The 21425-nt window shown below is 40.9% G+C and overlaps 1 protein-coding gene across 3 annotated transcripts in view; it reads left to right on the forward strand.

Moving 5' to 3' along the window:
- The window catches only part of BTBD19 (BTB domain containing 19), a 72960-nt gene extending 68120 nt beyond the window's left edge, over window positions 1-4840 (forward strand). For all 3 annotated transcript variants that reach the window (XM_058178929.1, XM_058178928.1, XM_058178927.1), the window contains 2 exons: window positions 795-920; window positions 2268-4840. In XM_058178929.1, coding sequence (XP_058034912.1) covers window positions 795-920; window positions 2268-2402 — 261 coding nt within the window. In that variant the 3' untranslated portion in view covers window positions 2403-4840. The remainder of the gene's footprint in view (window positions 1-794; window positions 921-2267) is intronic.
- The last annotated feature ends 16585 nt before the right edge of the window (window positions 4841-21425 follow it).

Raw genomic sequence — 21425 nt, forward strand, 5'->3', positions numbered from 1 at the left:
TAAAAATTTAAAATTAATAAAATTCAATTCAAGCCAGCCCCGCGCGAATAAAAAGATGTGTCTTCAGTTCGCGACGGAAAGTCCGAAGGTCAGGTATTTGGCGTAAACCCGGGGGAAGCTCGTTCCAGAGTGTGGGAGCCCCCACAGAGAAGGCCCTTCCCCTGGGGGCCGCCAGCCGACATTGTTTGGTGGACGGCACCCTGAGAAGTCCCTCTCTGTGAGAGCGTACGGGTCGGTGGGAGGCATGTGGTAACAGCAGGCGGTCCCGTAAGTACCCAGGCCCTAAGCCATGGAGCGCTTTAAAGGTCATAACCAACACTTTAAAGTGCACTCGAAAGGCCACAGGTAGCCACTGCAGTCTGCGCAGGAGCGGTGTTACGTGGGAGCTACCATAAGTTGTCAAGCATCTGCATTTTGATCACATGATCATGGAAGAGGCTACAAAGGTCGTAACTGTGAAAAATGATCATAAGTCACCTTTTTCAGAGCCGTTGTAACTTTGAATGGTCACTAAGTGAACTTTGTAAATTGAGGATTACCTGTATTGTAATTCGAGCTGGAATTGTAGGACCAACAAATAGAATAGCTATTTAATAGCTATTTATATAGTCGTTGCGCTAAGAAATGGCAGGTATGATAGCCAACAACAATTCTGTCTTGTCTTGTCTTGTTTATTTTATTATTATTCTATTATTTTATATTTTATTTTATTTATTTATTTATTATTATTCTTTTCCATCTTTATTATTTAAAGCCGTTCTAACCTGTGCTGGCCCTGTACTCACTCCCTGCAGGCTGTGCTTGATAGGACTGTGCATGACATGGCACGATCTGTGGTGCCACAGCTCCGTCTGGCTCTGCTGTCCCCAAGGGAACTGACCTTTCTGGAAGAAGAGAACAAAAAAGACCAGATGATTCCGGTGAGGGCGGCTATCAGCCTCTGTGTAGAATTCTGCATGCATTTGAGACCTGACGAATTCCCATTCAGCTTCTACCACTTTTGTAATTTCCTTGGCTTGCGTGTCCTTACATTATAGCCCTGTGTTCCTCCATTTAAGGAGGTGAATTAACTCGCACAGGATAGGGCCTCTGGTGGTCTCATGCATTTGATTGGAAATTCTATTTTAGAATACCCATCAAAAGATATTTTTTTTTTAATTTTGAAATACCGCACCCCACCAAAACAGATGGCGGCAGCAGAATGGTAGAAGTGAATAGAGCTTTTTGCCATCTGTGTCAGAAGTTCACAGAACTTACTGTGTTCTCAAAAGTTGTTCAGAAATCTGATCGTATTTGGGAAGGATGCGTTTGTAAAAAAGCAGTTATATATTTATGTAAACCATTTATTAGGAAAATTGCATAAACAAAAAGAGAGAGAAAAGACATTAAAAATTCATGTTATAGTAACTGCAAATATTGGGGATTGTTTTAAAAAAGAATCACACTGATGAATTACCGTAAATGAAACAAATCAGTTAAATTTGAACCCCCACTGATCTGTTCAGTCTTGCTTAGAAAAACTAAGCACAGCCACAAGTACAAACAAATTTCAAACAAATATATTAAAGAAATACTGGCTGAACAGTCCACTGGGATGGGACAGACTCTGTTGCCATAATAGATTGCTTAATGACATTTTGTGGGGTGTGAGTGCGTGTATGCAATGGGAAGGATTCAATGGATTAATCTCAGAGCCGACATGTCTGGCTGGCTACCCACTGAACAGGAACTATTCAAACTACAATCCTTTGTGGCATATCCCAGTTGTAAATAAGTAATCCCAAACTGCAGGGAAAGGCTTTAGTGACTAAGAAAAGTAGAACTAGTAATTGGCAGAGGATGTCCTCTCTGCCTTTGAGAAGAGAAAAAGGTGGGTTTCAGAGATGGGTTTCAGCAGGTTCTGACCAGTTCTGGAGAACCAGTAATGGAAATTTTGAGTAGTTCAGAGAACCGGTAGTAAAAATTCTGACTGGCCCCACCCCCATCTATTCTCTGCCTCCCGAGTCCCAGCTGATTGGGAGGAAATGGGGATTTTGCAGTAACCTTTCCCTGGATTGGGGAGGGAATGGAGATTTTACAGTATCCTTCCCCTGCCACGCCCACCAAGCCACACCCACAGAACTGATAGTAAAATATTTGAAACTCACCACTGGACACATCAATTTTCCTTGGCACCTCTGTAACTTATTCTGAATGTGTTACCTATTAAGTTCCATTCCTACATAGCACCGGTTCAAATATTCTGTAACTGTTTTGCCCCCTCCTAGGTAGAGAGTTTTGCTGAGGCCTGGAAAACCCATGCTCTGTGGAAAAGGCGTGGGATGCAACCCTCCTTGTGCCAGCGCCGGCGTGGCACATTGCCTCGAGTCCATCATCGCCACCTTGACCCCCAGCATAAGTGACATGATATCCTTGGGATGAGGGAGGAAGCAGCACTTTTCGTGCCCAGCCAAGGACCAGTTTGGTCTAGTGATTAAGGTACCGGGCTAGAAACCAGATCTAGTCCTGCCTTAAGCCTGAAAGCTGATTGGATGATTTTGGGTCAATCATTCTCTCTCAGTCCAACCCACCTCACAGGGTTGTTGCTGTTGTGGGGAAAGTAGGAGGAGGAAGGAGTATTAGGTATGATCACTACCTTGAGTTGCTTATTTAAAAAAAACCCTTTCTATGATATGAGCTGCTGCTTTTGGTTTTCCCTTGGATGCTGTATTAGGGTTTCCAACCTTGGCAACTCTAAGACATGTGGACTTCAACTTCCAGAGTTCCTCATCCCGCAAACCTGGCAAAGGAACTCTGGGAGTTGAAGTCCATAAGTCTTAAAGTTGTCAAGGTTGGAAACCCCTGCTGTATGTACATAATCGAGTCCAGAATTTGGGGGTGACCTGCTCCTTCCAGCCAAGGTGAACAATTTTATTTTTTTTAACAGAGCTTTTAATCATCAAGGAAACTTTTCAGCTTTGTGGCCATTCCTTGTATTAATTCCTCCACTTTAACCTATTTGCCTCCATTTGCTATTAAAGATGGCGCTGCCTTGTCTTCCTCACTATTTCTTCTTTTCCTTTTGAATAGCTATACTCCAGTCATGGGGCCCATCCCACCAGCTCTTTGTTGTACCTATTAAATATTTGCCTTCCTGTCTGAAGAACACTGTACAATCCTTTTGCAAACACATGCCAACCATTTTAGAGTGATTACGCTGGGGAGAGTGATTTTGTAACAATCTGAACCCTAGCTGAAAATGCTTGACCTCTTGATCAGACTACTGCCCTTTCCCTTTATAGAAACATTTTTTTATACGGACCCTTTTGTGTGGAGCATCTAATGGTTCACATAAGCAGCACTAAAAGCAAACTATTGATTTATCATTGTGTGTGAGTTTTCTTTTTAAAGACCCAAGTTTTTTTTTCTAATTGCCAGATTAGAAGCAACTACCTTGCTGCGCTGTCTCTTGCAAAACAGCTTTGTAGACATGCGCATACTGCAGGGGTCAAGGTAACCTGACCAACTAAATGATTTGTCCCACGAGCATGCATCAAAGTGAATCAGATCTGACTCTGCTGTGGCTATTAACATCATGTATCTCCTGTTCCAATCAAGTAAATGCCAGATACCCAGGCTGCTTTGGATGGAGATCCAGGCCCCGCCTAGATTTGTTTGTTTGAGTGCCTGGTTGCTAGGTAGGTCAATGACTTGGAGAATACAGAAGAACGAAACCTCCCATTTACCCTGTTGCAATATATTGAATCACCTGGTTCAGGCATTGCTAATATCAGCTTCTCCTGTGTGTGAAAATGAGAGTGGGAGTAAGATTAGCCAATAGTGCATGGATAATACAGTTATGTGGGGACGCGGTGGCTTAGTGGCTAAGACGCTGAGCTTGTCGATCGAAAGGTCGGCAGTTCAGCGGTTCAAATCCCTAGTCCTACGTAACAGGGTGAGCTCCCATTACTTGTCCCAGCTTCTGCCAACCTAGCAGTTCGAAAGCACATAAAAATGCAAGTAGAAAAAATAGGGACCACCTTTGGTGGGAAGGTAACAGCGTTCTGTGTGCCTTTGGCATTTAGTCATGCCGGCCACATGACCATGGAGATGTCTTTGGACGGCACTGGCTCTTCGGCTTTGAAATAGAGATGAGCACTGCCCCTAGAGTCGGGAACGACTAGCACATATGTGCGAGGGGAACCTGTACCTTTACCTTAATGCAGTTATGATCTAAAATAGCAAATATTTTGCAAACAAGCAAACCAAGATCCACATTTGATGAGCATTGTGTGATTTCTAAAAATGGTAAATGTAATTGTTTATGAGGCAGAGGTATTTAGAACAGACTGGCCTTATGGGGTTATATATTACATTTTGTTTCTTGCCATGATCTGAATTCAAACTGCCCTGTGTCCTTGGCTTCATTTGCCATTTTGGAAGTAAGGTAGAAAATGCCTATTATGCTATGATATTTTATGTGTGATTCCAAAATACGTGTATTTAATTCTCAAAACAAACCTTAACAAGTGCATTATATAAAAAGCTAGGAAGACATAAGACCTTTCAAACACTGAAAATATTTGAAACTAGTGTAAGTGTAGTATAAGTATAACTAACAAAAAGTATAGAATAGCTTCATATAGCTATACAGAATTAAGTCCTTTTGTTAATAGATCACATCTGTTCTAATAGAAAATTCTCTAATTTGTACCCTTTTATTTATTCAAGTGGAAAATCCATTGAATTAATAAATATGCTCCCATATTGTTGTTTCTTACGTCAATTATGCAAGTCAGAGTACATTTGAATTTGGTTTTCCTATTTGTTTTGTTTTTAATTAACACTCTAATGGATTAGCTCCGGGGTCTGCAACCTTGGTCCCTTTAAGACTTGTGGACTTCAACTCCCAGAGTCCCTCAGCCAGCAAAGCTGGCTGAGGAACTCTGGGAGTTGAAGTCCACAAGTCTTAAAGGGACCAAGGTTGCAGACCCCTGGATTAGGTGATTCCATTGGTAAGAGCTTTTATCACTTCTACTCTCTCAACTACTACTTGACTCAAAATCAGCCTTCTTGAGTCTTGCTCCTCACATTAGTTGGCTTACAACAAACAGCCTTCTTTACCAACCCAGCCATTACCCAGATAGACCATATTGAGTGGGGATGATTGGATGTATAGTCTAAAACATCTGGAAGATATCAGGTTGTGGAAGGTGAGTCAAAGCCGACAATCCCTCCCCATTTCTATTTGCTTTGTGTGGCTTTACGGTAAGGCTGTTTAATTTTGCATGGTTGCTTATTACACATTGTTTTTTCTGTTTTTCCTGTATGTATGCAGCTGTTATATAAAAATGACTGTCTTATGCATACACAATCTATATGCAATCTTTACCTATGAATATAGGTAAAAGGTAAAGATTTCCCCTGTCCAGTCACTTCCAACTCTGGGGAGTGATGCTCATCTTTGTTTCTTAGCTGAGAGAGCCAGCATTGTCCAAAGATATTTCCATAAGCATGAATATACGTGTATGCAATTATATTTGGGAATATAAATTCCTTAGGAGTTTCTCCACCCTCTCCTGCTTGGCAACATTAAATAATATACATCCTGACTTTCAGGCACTCCCTATATAGCACTCCAGGGACCAATTTATCCTCAGTGCTGCATCTTTGAACTCAGCATCTGCTGCATACAATCATTCCCAGTGACCCTTAAACCAAACTTTTATTCAACCACTTTGTCTTCATCATCCACTGATCCCAGTCATGTTTAGAATAGAATAGAGCAGAACAAAATAACAAGAGTTGGAAGGGAACTTGAAGGTTTTCTAGTCCAACCCCCTGTTCAGGCAGGAAACCCTATATCATTTCAGGCAATTGGTTGTCCAATCTCTTCTTAAAAGCCTCCAGTATTAAGCATTTACAAGTCCTGGAGGCAAGTTGTTCCACAGCTTAATTGTTCTGTCAGGAAATTTATCCTTAATTCTAGGTTGCTTCTCTCCTTGATTAGTTTCCACCCATTGCTTCTTGTCCTACCCTCAGGTGTAGGACAAGAAAAAAGTCAAGGAAACAATTGGCCCATTGCTGGGAGAAAGTGGCAAGAAGATGACAAGCAACAGGGAGAAAGCAGATCTACTTAACTCATATTTTGCATCTGTCTTTACACAAAAGGAAAAAACAATCCAACCTATCAAAAACAGCACTACAAAAAACAGATTAGAAACACAAGTTAAAATAGGGAAGAAAATGGTAAGTGAACACCTGTCTACCCTAGACGTGTTCAAATCACCAGGACCGGATGGATTACACCCCAAGGTTCTGAAGGAACTGGCAGACGTGATCTCAGAACCACTGAACTATATCTTTCAAAGATCCTGGAGCACAGGGGAGCTGCCAGAGGACTGGAAAAGAGCTGATGTAGTTCCCATCTTCAAAAAAGGAAAAAAAAACAGATCCAGGAAACTACAGACCTATCAGTCTGACCTCAATACCGGGGAAGATTCTGGAAAAGATAATCAAGCAACGAATCACCGAACACCTAGAAGCAAACAAAGTAATAACCAAAAATCAACATGGGTTTGTCAAAAACAGATCATGCCAGACTAATCTTATCGCATTCTTTGACAAAATGACAAAATTAGTAGACCAGAGGAATGCTGTTGATATAATTTACTTGGACTTCAGTAAAGCATTTGATAAAGTAGACCATAACCTACTACTAGATAAAGTAGAAAAATGTGGGTTAGACAGCATCACCACCAGATGGATTCGTAACCGGCTGACCAACCGCACTCAACGTGTAGTCCTCAACGGAACTACATCCACATGGAGGGAAGTATGCAGTGGAGTACCCCAAGGCTCTGTTTTAGGCCCAGTACTCTTCAACATCTTCATCAATGACTTGGACAAGGGAATAGATGGGGAACTCATCAAATTTGCAGATGACACCAAGCTGGCAGGAATAGCCAACACTCCAGAAGATAGGCTCAAGTTACAGAAAGATCTTGACAGACTTGAACATTGGGCGCTATCTAACAAAATGAAATTCAACAGTGAAAAAGTAAGGTTCTACATTTAGGCCAAAAACAAAATGCACCAGTTCCGTATTTGTGGTTCCTTGCTCAATAGTAGTACCTGTGAGAGGGATCTTGGAGTCCTAGTGGATAACCATCTAGATATGAGCCAGCAGTGTGCAGCAGCTGTTAAAAAAGCCAACACAGTTCTGGGCTGCATAAACAGAGGGATAGAATCAAGATCACGTGAAGTGCTAGTACCACTTTATAATGCCTTGGTAAGGCCACACTTGGAATATTGCATCCAGTTTTGGTCGCCACGATGTAAAAAAGATGTTGAGACTCTAGAAAGAGTGCAGAGAAGAGCAACAAAGATGATTAGGGGACTGGAGGATAAAACATATGAAGAACGGTTGCAGGAACTGGGTATGTCTAGTTTAACAAAAAGAAGGACCAGGGGAGACATGATAGCAGTGTTCCAATATCTCAGGGGCTGCCACAGAGAAGTGGGAGTCGGGCTGTTCTCCAGAGCACCTGAGGGTAGAACAAGAAGCAATGGGTGGAAACTGATCAAGGAAAGAAGCAACTTAGAACTAAGGAGAAATTTCCTGACAGTTAGAACAATTAATAAGTGGAACAACTTGCCTTCAGAAGTTGTGAATGCTCCAACACTGGAAATTTTTAAGAAAATGTTGGATAACCATCTGACTGAGATGGTGTAGGGTTTCCTGCCTGGGCAGGGGGTTGGACTAGAAGGCCTCCAAGGTCCCTTCCAACTCTGATGTTATGTTATGTTATGTTAGGTGCTTTGGAGAATAGCTTGAATCCCTCTTATTTGTGGCAGCCCCTGAGATATTGGAACACTGCTATCATGTCACCCCCAGTCCTTCTTTTCATTAAACTTAACATACCCAATTCCAGCAACTGTTTATATGTTTTAGCCTCCAGTCCCCTAATCATCTTTCTTGCGCTTCTCTGCACTCTTTCTATAATCTTGACATCTTTTTTGCATCATGGCGACCAAAACTGGATGCAGTATTTCAAGTGTGGTCTTACCAAGGCATTATAAAGTGGTATTAACACTTCACATGCTCTTGATTCTATCTCTCTGTTAATGCAGTCTATAACTGTTTTGGCCTTTTTGGCAGCTGCAACAGACTGCTGGCTCATATTTAAGTGATTGTGTATGTTTAGTGTAGCTTTATTCACAGGAAGCACTTTCAACTGAACAAATAAGTAGCTGATTTCTGACAACACCAGTTTATCAGTGCTCACTCTCTCTTTTCATTATTTTTCTCCTCCACAGCTTCCATTGCTTCATGAAACAAGAGAAGCAAAAAAAAAGTGCCTTTGATTCATTATTGTCCTGTCCTATCAAGCTTACGAGATTCATTAGTCTCTGAAATCCTGATAGCATAGCAAAGCTGCATTTGAAGATATTCCCTCAGAATGGACATGAATCAGGGAGACAAAACAGTAGAATAGTGACAGGTAGTTAGGTTCTCCAGTGCAGGGGTCTCCAACCTTGGTCCCTTTAAGACTTGTGGACTTCAACTCCCAGAGTCCCTCAGCCAGCAAAGCTGGCTGAGGAACTCTGGGAGTTGAAGTCCACAAGTCTTAAAGGGACCAAGGTTGGAGACCCTTTCTCCAGTGAGAAAGAAAATGCCCCAAAGCACAGAATGACCTCATTGGAGTTTCTTAGATGTAGAGGAAGGAACTGAAATATTAGTTCTCAAAGGGTGGTGAGGAAGTGGAATTTTTAGGCTTTTGCAGTGCATTTTTGCTGGTGTGTTGCTGACTTCATACAGTAGACAAAAATGTCTGTCAAGCAGACATGCAGTAAAATTGTCATGTGGTACTTTTAAAAAAATAAATAAATCTGAGCGCAGAAAGTGGTCTTGTTTTGACTTCACTGAGACATGCAAGGAACTGGATACACAATATGTAAATGTTATACAGTAGACGTTACCACGATTCTGGCAAATAAGGTGATGCACACAAATCCTTGTATCATGATAAAAAAACAACAAAAGCCATTTCAAGAGTTGTCCACTGTGGCTTCTATTCCCTCCACTAGGCCAGTGATGGTTAACCTTTTTGGCACCGAGTGCTGAAACTGGAGTGTGTGCGGACACATGTGCGCACCAGAGCACCGGAACCTGGAAGAAAGCAGCTGGCCGGCGCACATGCGCACAACGGAACACAGAAGAGCAGCTGGCGACAGCGCATGTGCCCACAAAGAAGGCTCGGCATGCCACCTCTGGCACATGTGCCATAGATTTGCCACCACAGCACTAGGCTAATGGGCACTGTGACATAAATGGAGACTGCCAGTGTAGGGCAGTCTAGTTTATGTGATCCGTTTCCTGATACATGGGTTTTCAGCTGTACCAGCTGTATCTGTATGTATATACCATATTGGCTAAATTTCTCATTATATTAGCTTATTTATAATTCTGTTAATTATATTAGTTTTGGCATATTTATAATTATAAACCATCTTTATATTTAATTCATACATAGCAGTAATCTTTTGTCATCTAATTTCTACCTCTTATCTCTAACCACTCATAAAATCTATTCCATATCAAGTAATATTCTGTGTCTTCTTTATCTTTTATTTTTAAAGTCAATCTGTCCATCTTTATACAGTCTAATATTTTCTGAATTACATCCTCATCAGATGGAGTGTTCCCAATTTTCCAATATTGTGCAAATACAATCTTTGCTGCTGTCAGTACATGCAAAACTAAATATATAGTCCCTTTATCATAACCGGCATTATATCCAACAAAAATATTTCTGGTTTCAGATCTTTACGTTGCTTAATCATCTTTTCCAACCAAGTATGTATTTTCTTCCAATATTTTCTTGCTTTCATATAAGTCCACCACATATGATAATAAGTACCTGGGATCTGATTACATTTCCAACATTTGGAAGACATATTATTAAACATTTTTGCCAATCTTGCCAGTGGCAAATGCCACCTATAAAACATTTTATAAAGATTTTATTTTAATGCACTCTTGTATGCCACCTAGAGTCTTGTGAGATGGATGGCCATATAATGTGATAGATAAATAAAGAAAACTACATAATGAAGTTAAAGAGTCTCTCTATTTTTACTGGATGAAATTCTATGGAACATGTACATTTTCTTGTTATGCAGAATTATTAATAAACCAGACCAGATAAGTAATTTTCTGCAGACTGAGCAAATTTTACATTCTAGAAGGCAACTTTTTACTCTTTCCCATATGTACTCTTTCCCATATTTCCTATTACTAGATTAGAGAGCCTTAATTAATACCAGACTTTTAAAGGATATGATATCACAAATTTGATTAGAGAACCATTTTCTTATTTCTTCCTACTCCATGCATATTCCTGTTCTTTGACAAAATCAGGAACTGAGAACCAGACTAACAGAGAGAGAGAGATCAGCTGAGGAACAGTGCTTGGTTCAAAATTATCCACTGAGTTTCGGTGGAGATTCTCAGTCATCCAGGTCATAGTTGTCTCAAAGGTTTTTGGTTTTTTTTTTCTTCAAAAGGCAACTGGACTGTTTGGTTTTTTTTCTTTGAGGAAGAAAAAGCTTTAAAAAAACCCCAGTCTCATTGCCTTTTGAAGAAAAAGCAGCTTTGAAATATCCACTGAGTTTCGTGACAGTGGTCTCACATGTAGATGAGTAAGATGGGATGAGATCTAGGGAAGCAGAAATAAGGGAGCTAAGGTCAGTATATAAGTTATGAAAAGCAAGGCATCTGTTAAACCACAGAGTTCTTTGCTAGATATTACCTATTTGTCTCAATTTTTGATTGCCCTCTGGTGGCTATTTTGGGGCAACACCTAGTTTAGGTCAATTTACATTTTATATTGGGAGAAGAATTATTTAATTGCTTCTTGATCTTATCCATTCTCGAAGTTTGGTAGATATCACAATTCACTGGAATCTAATTTCATTGTATTAAATCCAAACTTATTTATTTATTTATTTATTTGTCAAGAACATATTAGGTTATATACAGTATATAAGCATGAATTAAATACATAAAATAGATAAGAATAGAGGAAACATTAGGACAGGGACGGTAAGCATGCCGCTCTTATGCACGTCCCTTACAGACGAAATGGGTGAGGTCAACAGTAGACAATCTTAGGTTAACATTTTGGGGGTTTAGGGATGAAACCACAGAGTCAGGTAGTGCATTCAGGCATTGACCACTCTTGCTGAAGTCATATTTTCTGCCATCAAGTTTGAAGTGGCTCACCTCAAGTTTGTATCTATTATGTGCTTGTGTGTTGTTGTGGTTGAAGCTGAAGTAGTCATTGACAGGTAGGACATTGTAGCAGATAATTTTATGAGCTACGCTTAGGTCATACCGAAGTTCTAAGTTTTCTAAGCCCAGAATTTCAAGTCTCGTGGCATAAGGTATTTAGTTGCGAGCAGAGGAGTGGAGGACTCTTCTTGTGAAATATCTCTGAATAGGTTCAATTGTATTAATGTCCGATATGCAGTGTGGGTTCTAGACAGATGAGCTGTATTCGAGAATTGGTTTAGCACATGTTTTGTATGCTCTGGTTAGTAGAGTGATATTAGAATAGAATAGAATAGAATTTTTATTGGCCAAGTGTGATTGGACACACAAGGAATTTGTCTTGGTGCATATGCTCTCAGTGTACATAAAAGAAAAGATACGTTCATCAAGGTACAACATTTACAACACAATTGATGATCAATATATCAATATAAATCATAAGGATTGCCAGCAACAAGTTATAGTCATACAGTCATAAGTGGAAAGAGATTGGTGATGGGAACTATGAAACGATTAATAGTAGTGCAGATTCAGTAAATAGTCTGACAGTGTTGAGGGAATTATTTGTTTAGCAGAGTGATGGCCTTTGGGAAAAAACTGTTCTTGTGTCTAGTTGTTCTGGTGTGCAGTGCTCTATACCGGAGTTCTCTTACCGGAGAAGAAGCTACGCAAGATTAGGTTTATAACTCTTAATGCCTTTTTGGCGATGTTGTTACAGTGGGCTTTGGCACTTAGATCATTTGATATGAATATTTCAAGGTCCTTGACAGAGTGAGGGTCATCTACAATGTCATGTCCACTCAGCTTGTATTTTGTGTTCTGGTTCTTTTTGCCAATGTGTAAGACAGAGCATTTGTTGGTTGAGATTTGGAGTTGCCAATTGTTTGACCATTCTGACACAAAGTCAAGGTCTTTTTGAAGGGTAGCAGCATTGTCAGTGGTGTTAAATATTTTTACATCATCAGTGAAGAGAACGTAGTTGCATATAATATGATTACAAAGGTCATTTATGTATAGTATGAAGAGTATTGGTCCTAGAACGCTGCCTTGGGGAACACCGCTATTAACAGGTGCAGGATTTGATAGGGCACTCCCTGTTTTGACCACTTATTGTCTGTTTGACAGGAACGCAGCTATCCAATTATGTAGGGGTCTAGAGATTCCATTGGATTTTAGTTTTAGAAGTAGTTTGTCATGTACTATTGAATCAAAGGCTTTACAGAAGTCTATGTAAATTGCATCTATTGCTTTGCACTGATCGAGATTTGTAGTCTATATGTTTTTGCAGTGTAGAAGTTGTAGATTACAAGATATTTTTTTTCTGAAACCAAATTGTTTATTAGAGAGTAGGTTGTTTGTTTCTAGGAGGAGGGTAAAGTAATAACTTCCATCACATTTTGTGATTTCAGCATCAAATTGTTCTCCCCCCCACATCTCCCCCCCCATCTCTGCCCAAGCCTCTAACTCCTTTTCTGAAGATCTGGAAATTTTTTATATTGTTATGCTCTTGGTTTTGCCTTAAAATAAATTCTGCACTTAGCCAATACAGCTTGCTTTAACAGTATTTGTTTTGTTTCTTCTGCCCTCTAGTGGTAGACGCAAATACTGATGTAACACTAACCAAGTATCTGCTAGAATCTTCAAGCTTGGATCAGCAAAAAGAAACGGGTTAATCATAACTTCAAATACATTTCCCAATTATTCCATCTCTTTCCACTCCAAGGATTTTTGTGGTGTAAAGAAAAGTGAATAATGGTGAGAAAACATACAATAATTATTGTAATGTATTTGAACTTTAGGAGGGAAATTTGGGCGGGAACATGCACGTTGCTGATTGGCTGATGCCTCAGCCAAAATACTATTTAAAGAGGGGGTTTTGCCTGTTGGCTTTTGCTGGGATCACAATAAACCAAAGAGCTGTTGTCACTTGTATCGTCTCCTGCCTTGTCATTGCCCGAACTTAACAATTATAAATAATTAACAAGGACAGATGACCTTCCCTTCTGATACTCAGTTTGAGATCGACCAAATGTACAATCATATTTTTCTTTAAAAGAATCCAATAGTTCTGAGTTAAATTTACAGTTTTTTAAAAATGTGCCAAATGGGAAGAAAAATATTGAACATTAAATGAATGGGAGGATAAAGGCAAATTTTAATATTGAAAGGAATTATGCGTACTGCTATGACTATTGAGGCAAAGATAATAATTATTCAGGGTCAAGCTGTAGTTCCTCTATAGATTCTGATACAGTTACTTTTTAGGCTCTTTCTGATATAATTATTCAGACCTGGTATGAACTTGTTGATTATGTGCCATAAGGTCAGGGGCAATAGTTAGTGACCACACAGGTACCCTGTTTCCCCCAAAATAAGGCATCCCCTGATAATAAGCCCAATCGGACTTTTGAGCGCATAGCAATAAGGCCAAGCACTTATTTCAGGGTTCAAAAAAATATAAGACAGGGTCTTCTTTTTAGGGAAACACGGTAATTTTCTCGATGATGACTTGTTTCTACCTTGATCCTTTGGTCTTCAAGGACATATTAAAGTGGGAGTACATGAAGATCAGATCATATGCCTTTTTAAACCTATGTATGAACTTCCTTGGGGCAGGGGTCTGCAAACTTGGCTCTTTTAAGCTGTGCTGGCTGAGGAACTCTGGGAGTTGAAGTCCACAAGTCTTAAAAGAGCCAAGTTTGCAGACCCCTGCCTTGGGGCAATCAAGTACATTGTGTGCATTTCTGAATTTAAATTGTGTCCATTTAAAAATTGAGATAATTCATGCTATTATTAACAGAACTTTTGAGATCCAACCAGTCAAAATTTCAGAGAAAGATCTGGTTGAAGGCAGATGTTCCCATGTTTCCTTAGACAAAGCTTATGCCTGAAGATCACAGAGTCCTAGCCTTCTTAGTTCTCTCATGTTCCTCCAGTTTTTTTCTTTATACAATATTCTTGTACCTTAAAATTGTGTCTTTTTGTGCCACCTGCTTTCCGCTTTTCTATTGCCAGATCAAGATGGCAAATTTCCCTAGTATTTTATACTTTGTAAAACAGAGCTTAGCAATATCTTTCCTACAATACATAGGGAAGCAAACAGGTATTCTAAAATGTCTATAATTGCTGGTGGACCATGATCTTCCCCAGCTCTTTAGTTTCTTCCTGCAGATTGGTTGGATCAAACTGAAAAAGTAAGGAAAATGCCAATTTGTCTCTCTTGAACTCTTTTTCCTGGTTGTGATTGCATATTGACCCTAGCAACAACCAGTTCAGAATCTCTGCAGGAATTCCAAACTACCATAAGATAAATTCTTGGCTATTTGATAAGTTGCCCTATGGATTTTTAAACAGACTACTATTGTAGTTCTACATGCAAGCATAGAAAACAGGCTACCTGCAGGTGGTGCTGCCTGGCCATGTAATATAATCATTGATTCACCCTGGCAAAAGCCACACAAAATTGTTTCTGATTCCTTTGACCTGTATTGAGGGCTTTATAATCAAGGTTGCCTGTTTCTGCCTTTCCGCTCCACCTCTCTATCAGAGGTGAAATCCAGCAAGTTCTGACAGGTTCTGGAGAACCAGTAGCGGAAATTTTGAGTAGTTCGGAGAACCAGCAAATACCACCTCTGGCTGGCCCCAGAGTGGGTGGGAATGAAGATTTTGCAATATCCTTCCCCCAGGAATGGGGAAGGAATGGGGATTTTGCAGTATCCTTCTCCTGCTACGCCCACCAAGCCACACCCACAGAACTGGTAGTAAAAAAAATTGGATTGCACCACTGCTTTCAATGTTAGCATGGAAGGAGCGGCTGTCCCTACACAATTGGAAATCCGATTTGTGCAGGCCTTCTGGTCCTCTGGAGGTTTTGTGGCCCACCAAATGTGTTTCTAACCTCATTACAGACCTTACTGGTTTACAGAAAAAGGGAGCAGATGCAGGGGAGAATATTGCCCTCAAGCGCCGTGCATTTGTTTTGCAAGTGCACCTGGCTGCTATAGATCACTGAGAGATAATTGCTGCTTTGCCTGTGTTAAATACTCCTCCTCCTCCTCTTCCTCCTCCTCCTTCCCCCCCTCCTCCACAATCTTAAGCCACCAGGCATGCTTCTCTCCCCTCACCTTATCTTCCCAGATGCTTTACAAGGGCAGAGGCTAAATTGAGAGAAAGACTTGCTTGCAAGAGCCAGCTACAATTGGCCTGAGACCATTTGTTATCTGAGACAAAGCTGGCATCTTCTCCAATCCATAATACAAAGAAACCAGATGAATTGAGCTCTTTTTCTGTGACAGTTGCTGCTGAAACTCCACAGATGAAGTTGGAGAATATTAAGTAATAATAACAATAAAGAATTAGGTGAACGTTCCTCATGTTGACTGCTGTGTAATTTCTTAAACTTTTTCATGGTAATATCTCTAAAATGATCATCCTAAATGTGCTAGCTTCCATTTCATTTGAGATTGCATGTGTCAACAGCCAGAATTCCAATCAGCATGGTTCTGTGGAAGTATAGTTAACTTGAGGTGAGAAAGTAAGATTATATATTTTAAAAGGTAAAAGGAAGAGAAAGTGAAAAATGAGGAAATGATGATTAACAAGGAAACTTTCATTGAGTAATATAATCTGCCCAAAACATCTACCAAGTTGTTTTGCCTTATTCAGGGAATTTTTTTCTTTTGCTTATCTTCAGTAAATGCATGCTACTTTCTAATAATCTATATTTTTACTAGAAGAAAGGGGGGGAAAAGTTTTGCCTCTGAAGAAGCCAAAATAGAAAAGAGCTAAATATGTGCTAGTCGTTCCCAACTCTGGGGGAAGGTGTTCATCTCCATTTCAAAGCTGAAGAGCCAGCGCTGTCTGAAGATGTCTCCATGGTCACGTGGCCGGCATGACTAAACGCCAAAGGCTGTTACCTTCCCACCAAAGGTGGTCCCTATTTTTCTACCTGCATTTTTTACGTGCTTTTGAACTGCGAAGTTGGCAGAAGCTGGGTCAAGTAACGGGAGCTCACCCCATTACGTGGCACTAGGGATTCAAACAGCTGAACTGCCGATCTTTCGATTGACAAGCTCAGTGTCTTAGCTACTGAGCCACCGCATCCCTCAGAAAAGAGCTACTGTTCTCTAATTGGAAAAAGGAAAAAGAACAATAACCCCAACTCTATTTTTGTCATCGTGGCTTTTCCCAGTATCACTTCATCCTGAATTTCCCTTGTGGTCATTTATCTAGTTTTTTAGATCAGCTTGCTCTTATTTATATTTATATTGCAATTACAAATATTTATATTTATCCTCAGAATGGCTTGGGAAAGTGTGACAGCTGCCAGCATCCTGTACACATCCAGTGAATTTTAAAAATCATTATTTGTAAACATATTCTTGAGTGCAGATCTAATCAGTAATCAAATGCCAGAGCTATTTACATTCTGGAAAATGCACTGCTGCTTTCTTGTTTTGCAGCTGCGATTGCTGCTCTTTTGTTCTAGGGGCAAATGAACCATATGGGCAAAGAGGGGTCTATGATAAGCCACTGGCCTTAGTGCAGCACTTAGTACAGTCTCCCCAGATGGTTGGGACTGGTTAACTACTATTTCCAAAGAACAAATTGTCAATTGATTTTGTAGCCATCTTAAAGCAATTTTTTCCCGTGCTAGGGCCACACAGGGAGGCAGCAGCCCTTCCCATCCCATGTAAAGATGAAGCAGATGGCTGAGTTTAAGGATTGCCTGGAAAGATCTGAAGTGGGTAAGGGAGAGGCTATCCTCAGGAAGCAGGGAGACTTTAGTAGAGGAACACCAGGGAGGTCTGAGTTAGGAATGTTGTTTATGATCCTGCTCAACTATAGCACACCAATGCAAGTGTAGGGGAAATCCCAGAGGTAGGTGCGTTCTGGTTTCTCATATTTACTGAAAGAGGGTGGGATCCGTGTTCAGGCAGCAAAAGAGAGAAACGTTAGGTGCCTTTTTGCAAGAGGGCTCAGGAGCTTCTAGAATGGACAGCTCCTTCTGCCAATCTAGTTGTGCCTACTAGATTACTTTCCCTCTTCAACAGTTTTACAGCAGTTTAAAAAAAAGATGAAAGATGATGATACCTGGAAACCCCCTCCCATAAAAGCCTCTGGAAATGCCCTAAAGATCTGAAATCCTGTACTCATTATTTTGAACATCTGAATTAGAATGCTTACGGCTGTGGTCACAGTTATCCTTTTTTCCTATATATTTCTTAGATACCGGTACCTGTAAAATTATAAAGGTAGGGTACATATTTCTCCTTCCTCCTTCCTATCCCCATTTAATGTTAGTCTTGGACTCTCTCATCACAGAATTCTTAAGGCATTGATTCTTAAGGCTTCTTAAGGCATTGATTCCTTGTCCAATGACCAGAAGGAGCAGCCAAATTATGCTTGGAGAGAGGTGCTGCTTCCCACAAGGTTGAATAATAGTCTCACCAAAACTACTCCAAATTCAATATCCTGCCTAACCAAAAGACTTTTAATACTTCCTCCATTGTTTGATTCTGTGATTTGGGCTAGTCCCAAATTCATTCTCCCCTCCTTCCATGATACCTTCCATTGGGGTTGGGATAGAAGTCCCAGTCTTTGGTCCTTTGGACAATAGGTTGGGGAAATCTTTAACTTTGTCTACTGAAAGCAAGCTAGTCTATGAGGTGGGGGTTTGTTAAAAAAGGGATAAATCCAAAGTTGTACAGGTAGCCCTCAATTTTCAACAGTTCACTTACTGACCATTCAAAGTTACAATGGCACTGAAAAAAGTAACTTATGACCATTTTTCACACTTATGACCATTGCAGCATCCCCATGGTCATCTGATTTACATTCAGATGCTTGATAAGTGACTCACATTTACAATGGCTGCAGTGTTCTGGGTCATGTGATCACCTTTTGCAACCTTCTGACAAGCAGAGTCAATGGGGGAATCAGATTCACTTAACAACTGTGTTACTAATTTAACAACAGCAGTGATTCACTTAACAAATGTGGCAAGAAAAGTCATAAAATGGGGCAAAACTCACTTAACAAATTTCTTGCTTAGCAACATAAAGTTTGAGCTCAGTTGTAGTTATAAATTGAGGACTACCTGTATTAGTATAATCTCTAAATATCATGGCACATGAAAAGGTTAACCAAGTTTGTGAGGGTTGATAGCTATTTATTTATTTATTTATTTATTTATTTATTTATTTATTTATTTATTTATTATTTCGATTTTTATACCGCCCTTCTCCCGAAGGACTCAGGGAAATTATAAAAAACAATACAATATACAGATTAAAACAGAAAGTTAAAATAACATATTTTATAAATGGCCGAAAATTTAAAACCGTCAAATTTAACCCATAAAATTCATAAAATACCCCAATTAAAATTATTTAAAATTCAAAAAGTTTAAAAAATTTAGGCCAGTCCCGCTTGGATAAACAAGTGCGTTTTCAATTCACGGCGAAAGGTCCGAAGGTCAGGTAGTTGACGCAAACCAGGGGAAAGTTCGTTCCAGAGGGTAGGTGCTCCAACAGAGAAGGCCCTTCCCTTGGGGGCCGCCAGCCGACATTGCTTGGCGGACGGCACCCTGAGAAGACCTTCTCTGTGTGAGCGTACAGGTCGGTGGGAGGCATAAGGTAACAGCAGGTGGTCCCATAAGTACCCGGGCCCTAAGCCATGGAGCGCTTTAAAGGTGGTAACCAAAACCTTGAAGCGCACCCGAAAGACCACAGGTAGCCAGTGCAGACTGCGCAGGAGCGGTGTTACACGGGAGCAACGTGTGGCTCCCTCGATCACCCGCGCAGCTGCATTCTGAACTAACTGAAGCCTCCGAGTGCACTTCAAGGGTAGCCCCATGTAGAGAGCATTGCAATAATCCAAACGAGAAGTGACAAGAGCATGAGTGACCGTGCATAAGGCATCCCGGTCAAGAAAGGGGCGCAACTGGCCAACCAAGCGGACCTGGTAAAAAGCTCTCCTGGAGACGGCCGCCAAATGGTCTTCAAACGACAGCCGTCCATCCAGGAGAATGCCCAAGTTGCGCACCCTTTCTGTTGGGGCCAATGACTCGCCCCCAACAGTCAGCTGCGGTTGCAGCTGACTGTACCGGGATGCTGGCATCCACAGCCACTCAGTCTTGGAGGGATTGAGCTTGAGTCTGTTTCTCCCCATCCAGACCCATACGGCTTCCAGGCACCGGGACAGCACTTCGACAGCTTCGTTGGGGTGGCCCGGGGTGGAAAAGTACAGCTGAGTATCATCAGCGTACAGCTGGTAACTCACCCCAAAGCCACTGATGACCTCACCCAACGGCTTCATATAGATGTTGAACAGGAGAGGCGAGAGAATCGACCCCTGAGGCACCCCACAAGTAAGGCGCCTCGCGGTCGATCTCTGCCCTCCTGTCAACACCGTCTGCGACCGGTCAGAGAGATAGGAGGAGAACCACCAATAAACAGTGCCTCCCACTCCCAAACTCTCCAACCGGTGCAGCAGGATACCATGGTCGATAGTATCAAAAGCCGCTGAGAGATCTAACAGGACCAGGGCAGAGGAACAACCTCTATCCCTGGCCCTCCAGAGGTCATCCACCAATGCAACCAAAGCTGTCTCCGTACTATATCCGGACCAGAAGCCGGACTGGAACGGGTCTAGATAGACAGTTTCATCCAGGTACCGGGGAAGCTGCCATGCCACCACACTCTCTACAACCTTTGCCACAAAGCGAAGGTTGGAGACTGGACGATAATTTCCCAAAATAGCTGGGTCAAGGGAAGGCTTCTTAAGGAGGGGTCTCACCACCGCCTCTTTCAAGGCGGCGGGGAAAACCCCTTCCAACAATGAAGCATTTATAATTCCCCAGAGCCAGCCTCATGTCACCTCCTGAGTGGCCAGCACCAGCCAGGAGGGACACGGGTCCAGTAAACATGTAGTGGCATGTAATCTCCCCAGTAGCCTGTCCACGTTTTTATTTATTTATTTTTTTATATAGTGATTTATTTATTTATTTATTTTATATAGTGAATTGTTAAAATGGGGTATGGTATCTATTGATTTAAGAAGCTGATTGAATATGTAATGGAAGAGTCTCTCTCTCTCTTATTCCCTGAACCCTGAGAAAGTTTATCTAACTTTGGCCATTAAATTTCACTTTTGTTCATACTGTAGGGAGGCGAGTTCCAAAGGACATTAATCATAACATGAAACCTACCTTAGTTCATTTAGAACTTAATCTCTATGTCTTCAAGATAGATAAGCAGTACTCAGTGATATTTTTGATAGAAAGGACTCTGTCTTGTTTGTAACCTTTTTACAGAAGTGGAATTTGGAGAATTTTTTGTTTTTATTTCAGTCTTTCTTTTCAATACTAATCCTTGGAAGTACAACCCACATAGCTCATTAGAATTTACTTCTATATAAGTATGCTTGAAATTCCTGCTTGCTTTTCTCTTTCTCCTCAAGCCATGTTTGGTGTTAATTATGTTTTTCAAGTAAATCCAATAATCTTTTTGGCAAACAATGAGGTAGGGGTGGGATCTAGCCATTAAATGATCCACAGATCTTGCCAAGACTGGCAAGATTTATACAAACCATGATTATGTTTCTTTCATGTTGTGACAGCATTCTGTTCTGGATCTGGCTGAGAAATGTGGCACAGTAAATACCCTCCTCCTTTCCCTCACAAAGAGACAAACATACATTCAGCATGGAATCTCACTCAACAATGGTGAGAAAACGATTGTTCTTCCATCTCCAGACAAGATAGAAGCCCAGTATTTCACTGTGCTACTTGGCACAATCAGGCATGTCAGCCGATGATCAGTGATTGACTGAAGGCTTCAATAAGGCTGCTGCAGCAAGGGTGGGTACCCACCAGCTGAATGAGTCACCATGTTCGAGATGTATTTTTTTTTAACTCTCCCCACCCTGCTGCCCATACAGTCATTTAGCTGTTCTGTGAAAGATGGTAATTATGAACATCTTTGGATTTGATTCTTCCTCCTTGAATTTCCTTCCCCCCCATCCCCACGCATGCATGCACACCCACATACACACACCCACACCCACACCCACGTGGCAGCATGAGGCATTCTCATGATAACCATCTGCT

Source organism: Ahaetulla prasina, chromosome 3 (assembly GCF_028640845.1).
Source record: "Ahaetulla prasina isolate Xishuangbanna chromosome 3, ASM2864084v1, whole genome shotgun sequence".
NCBI lineage: Eukaryota > Metazoa > Chordata > Lepidosauria > Squamata > Colubridae > Ahaetulla > Ahaetulla prasina.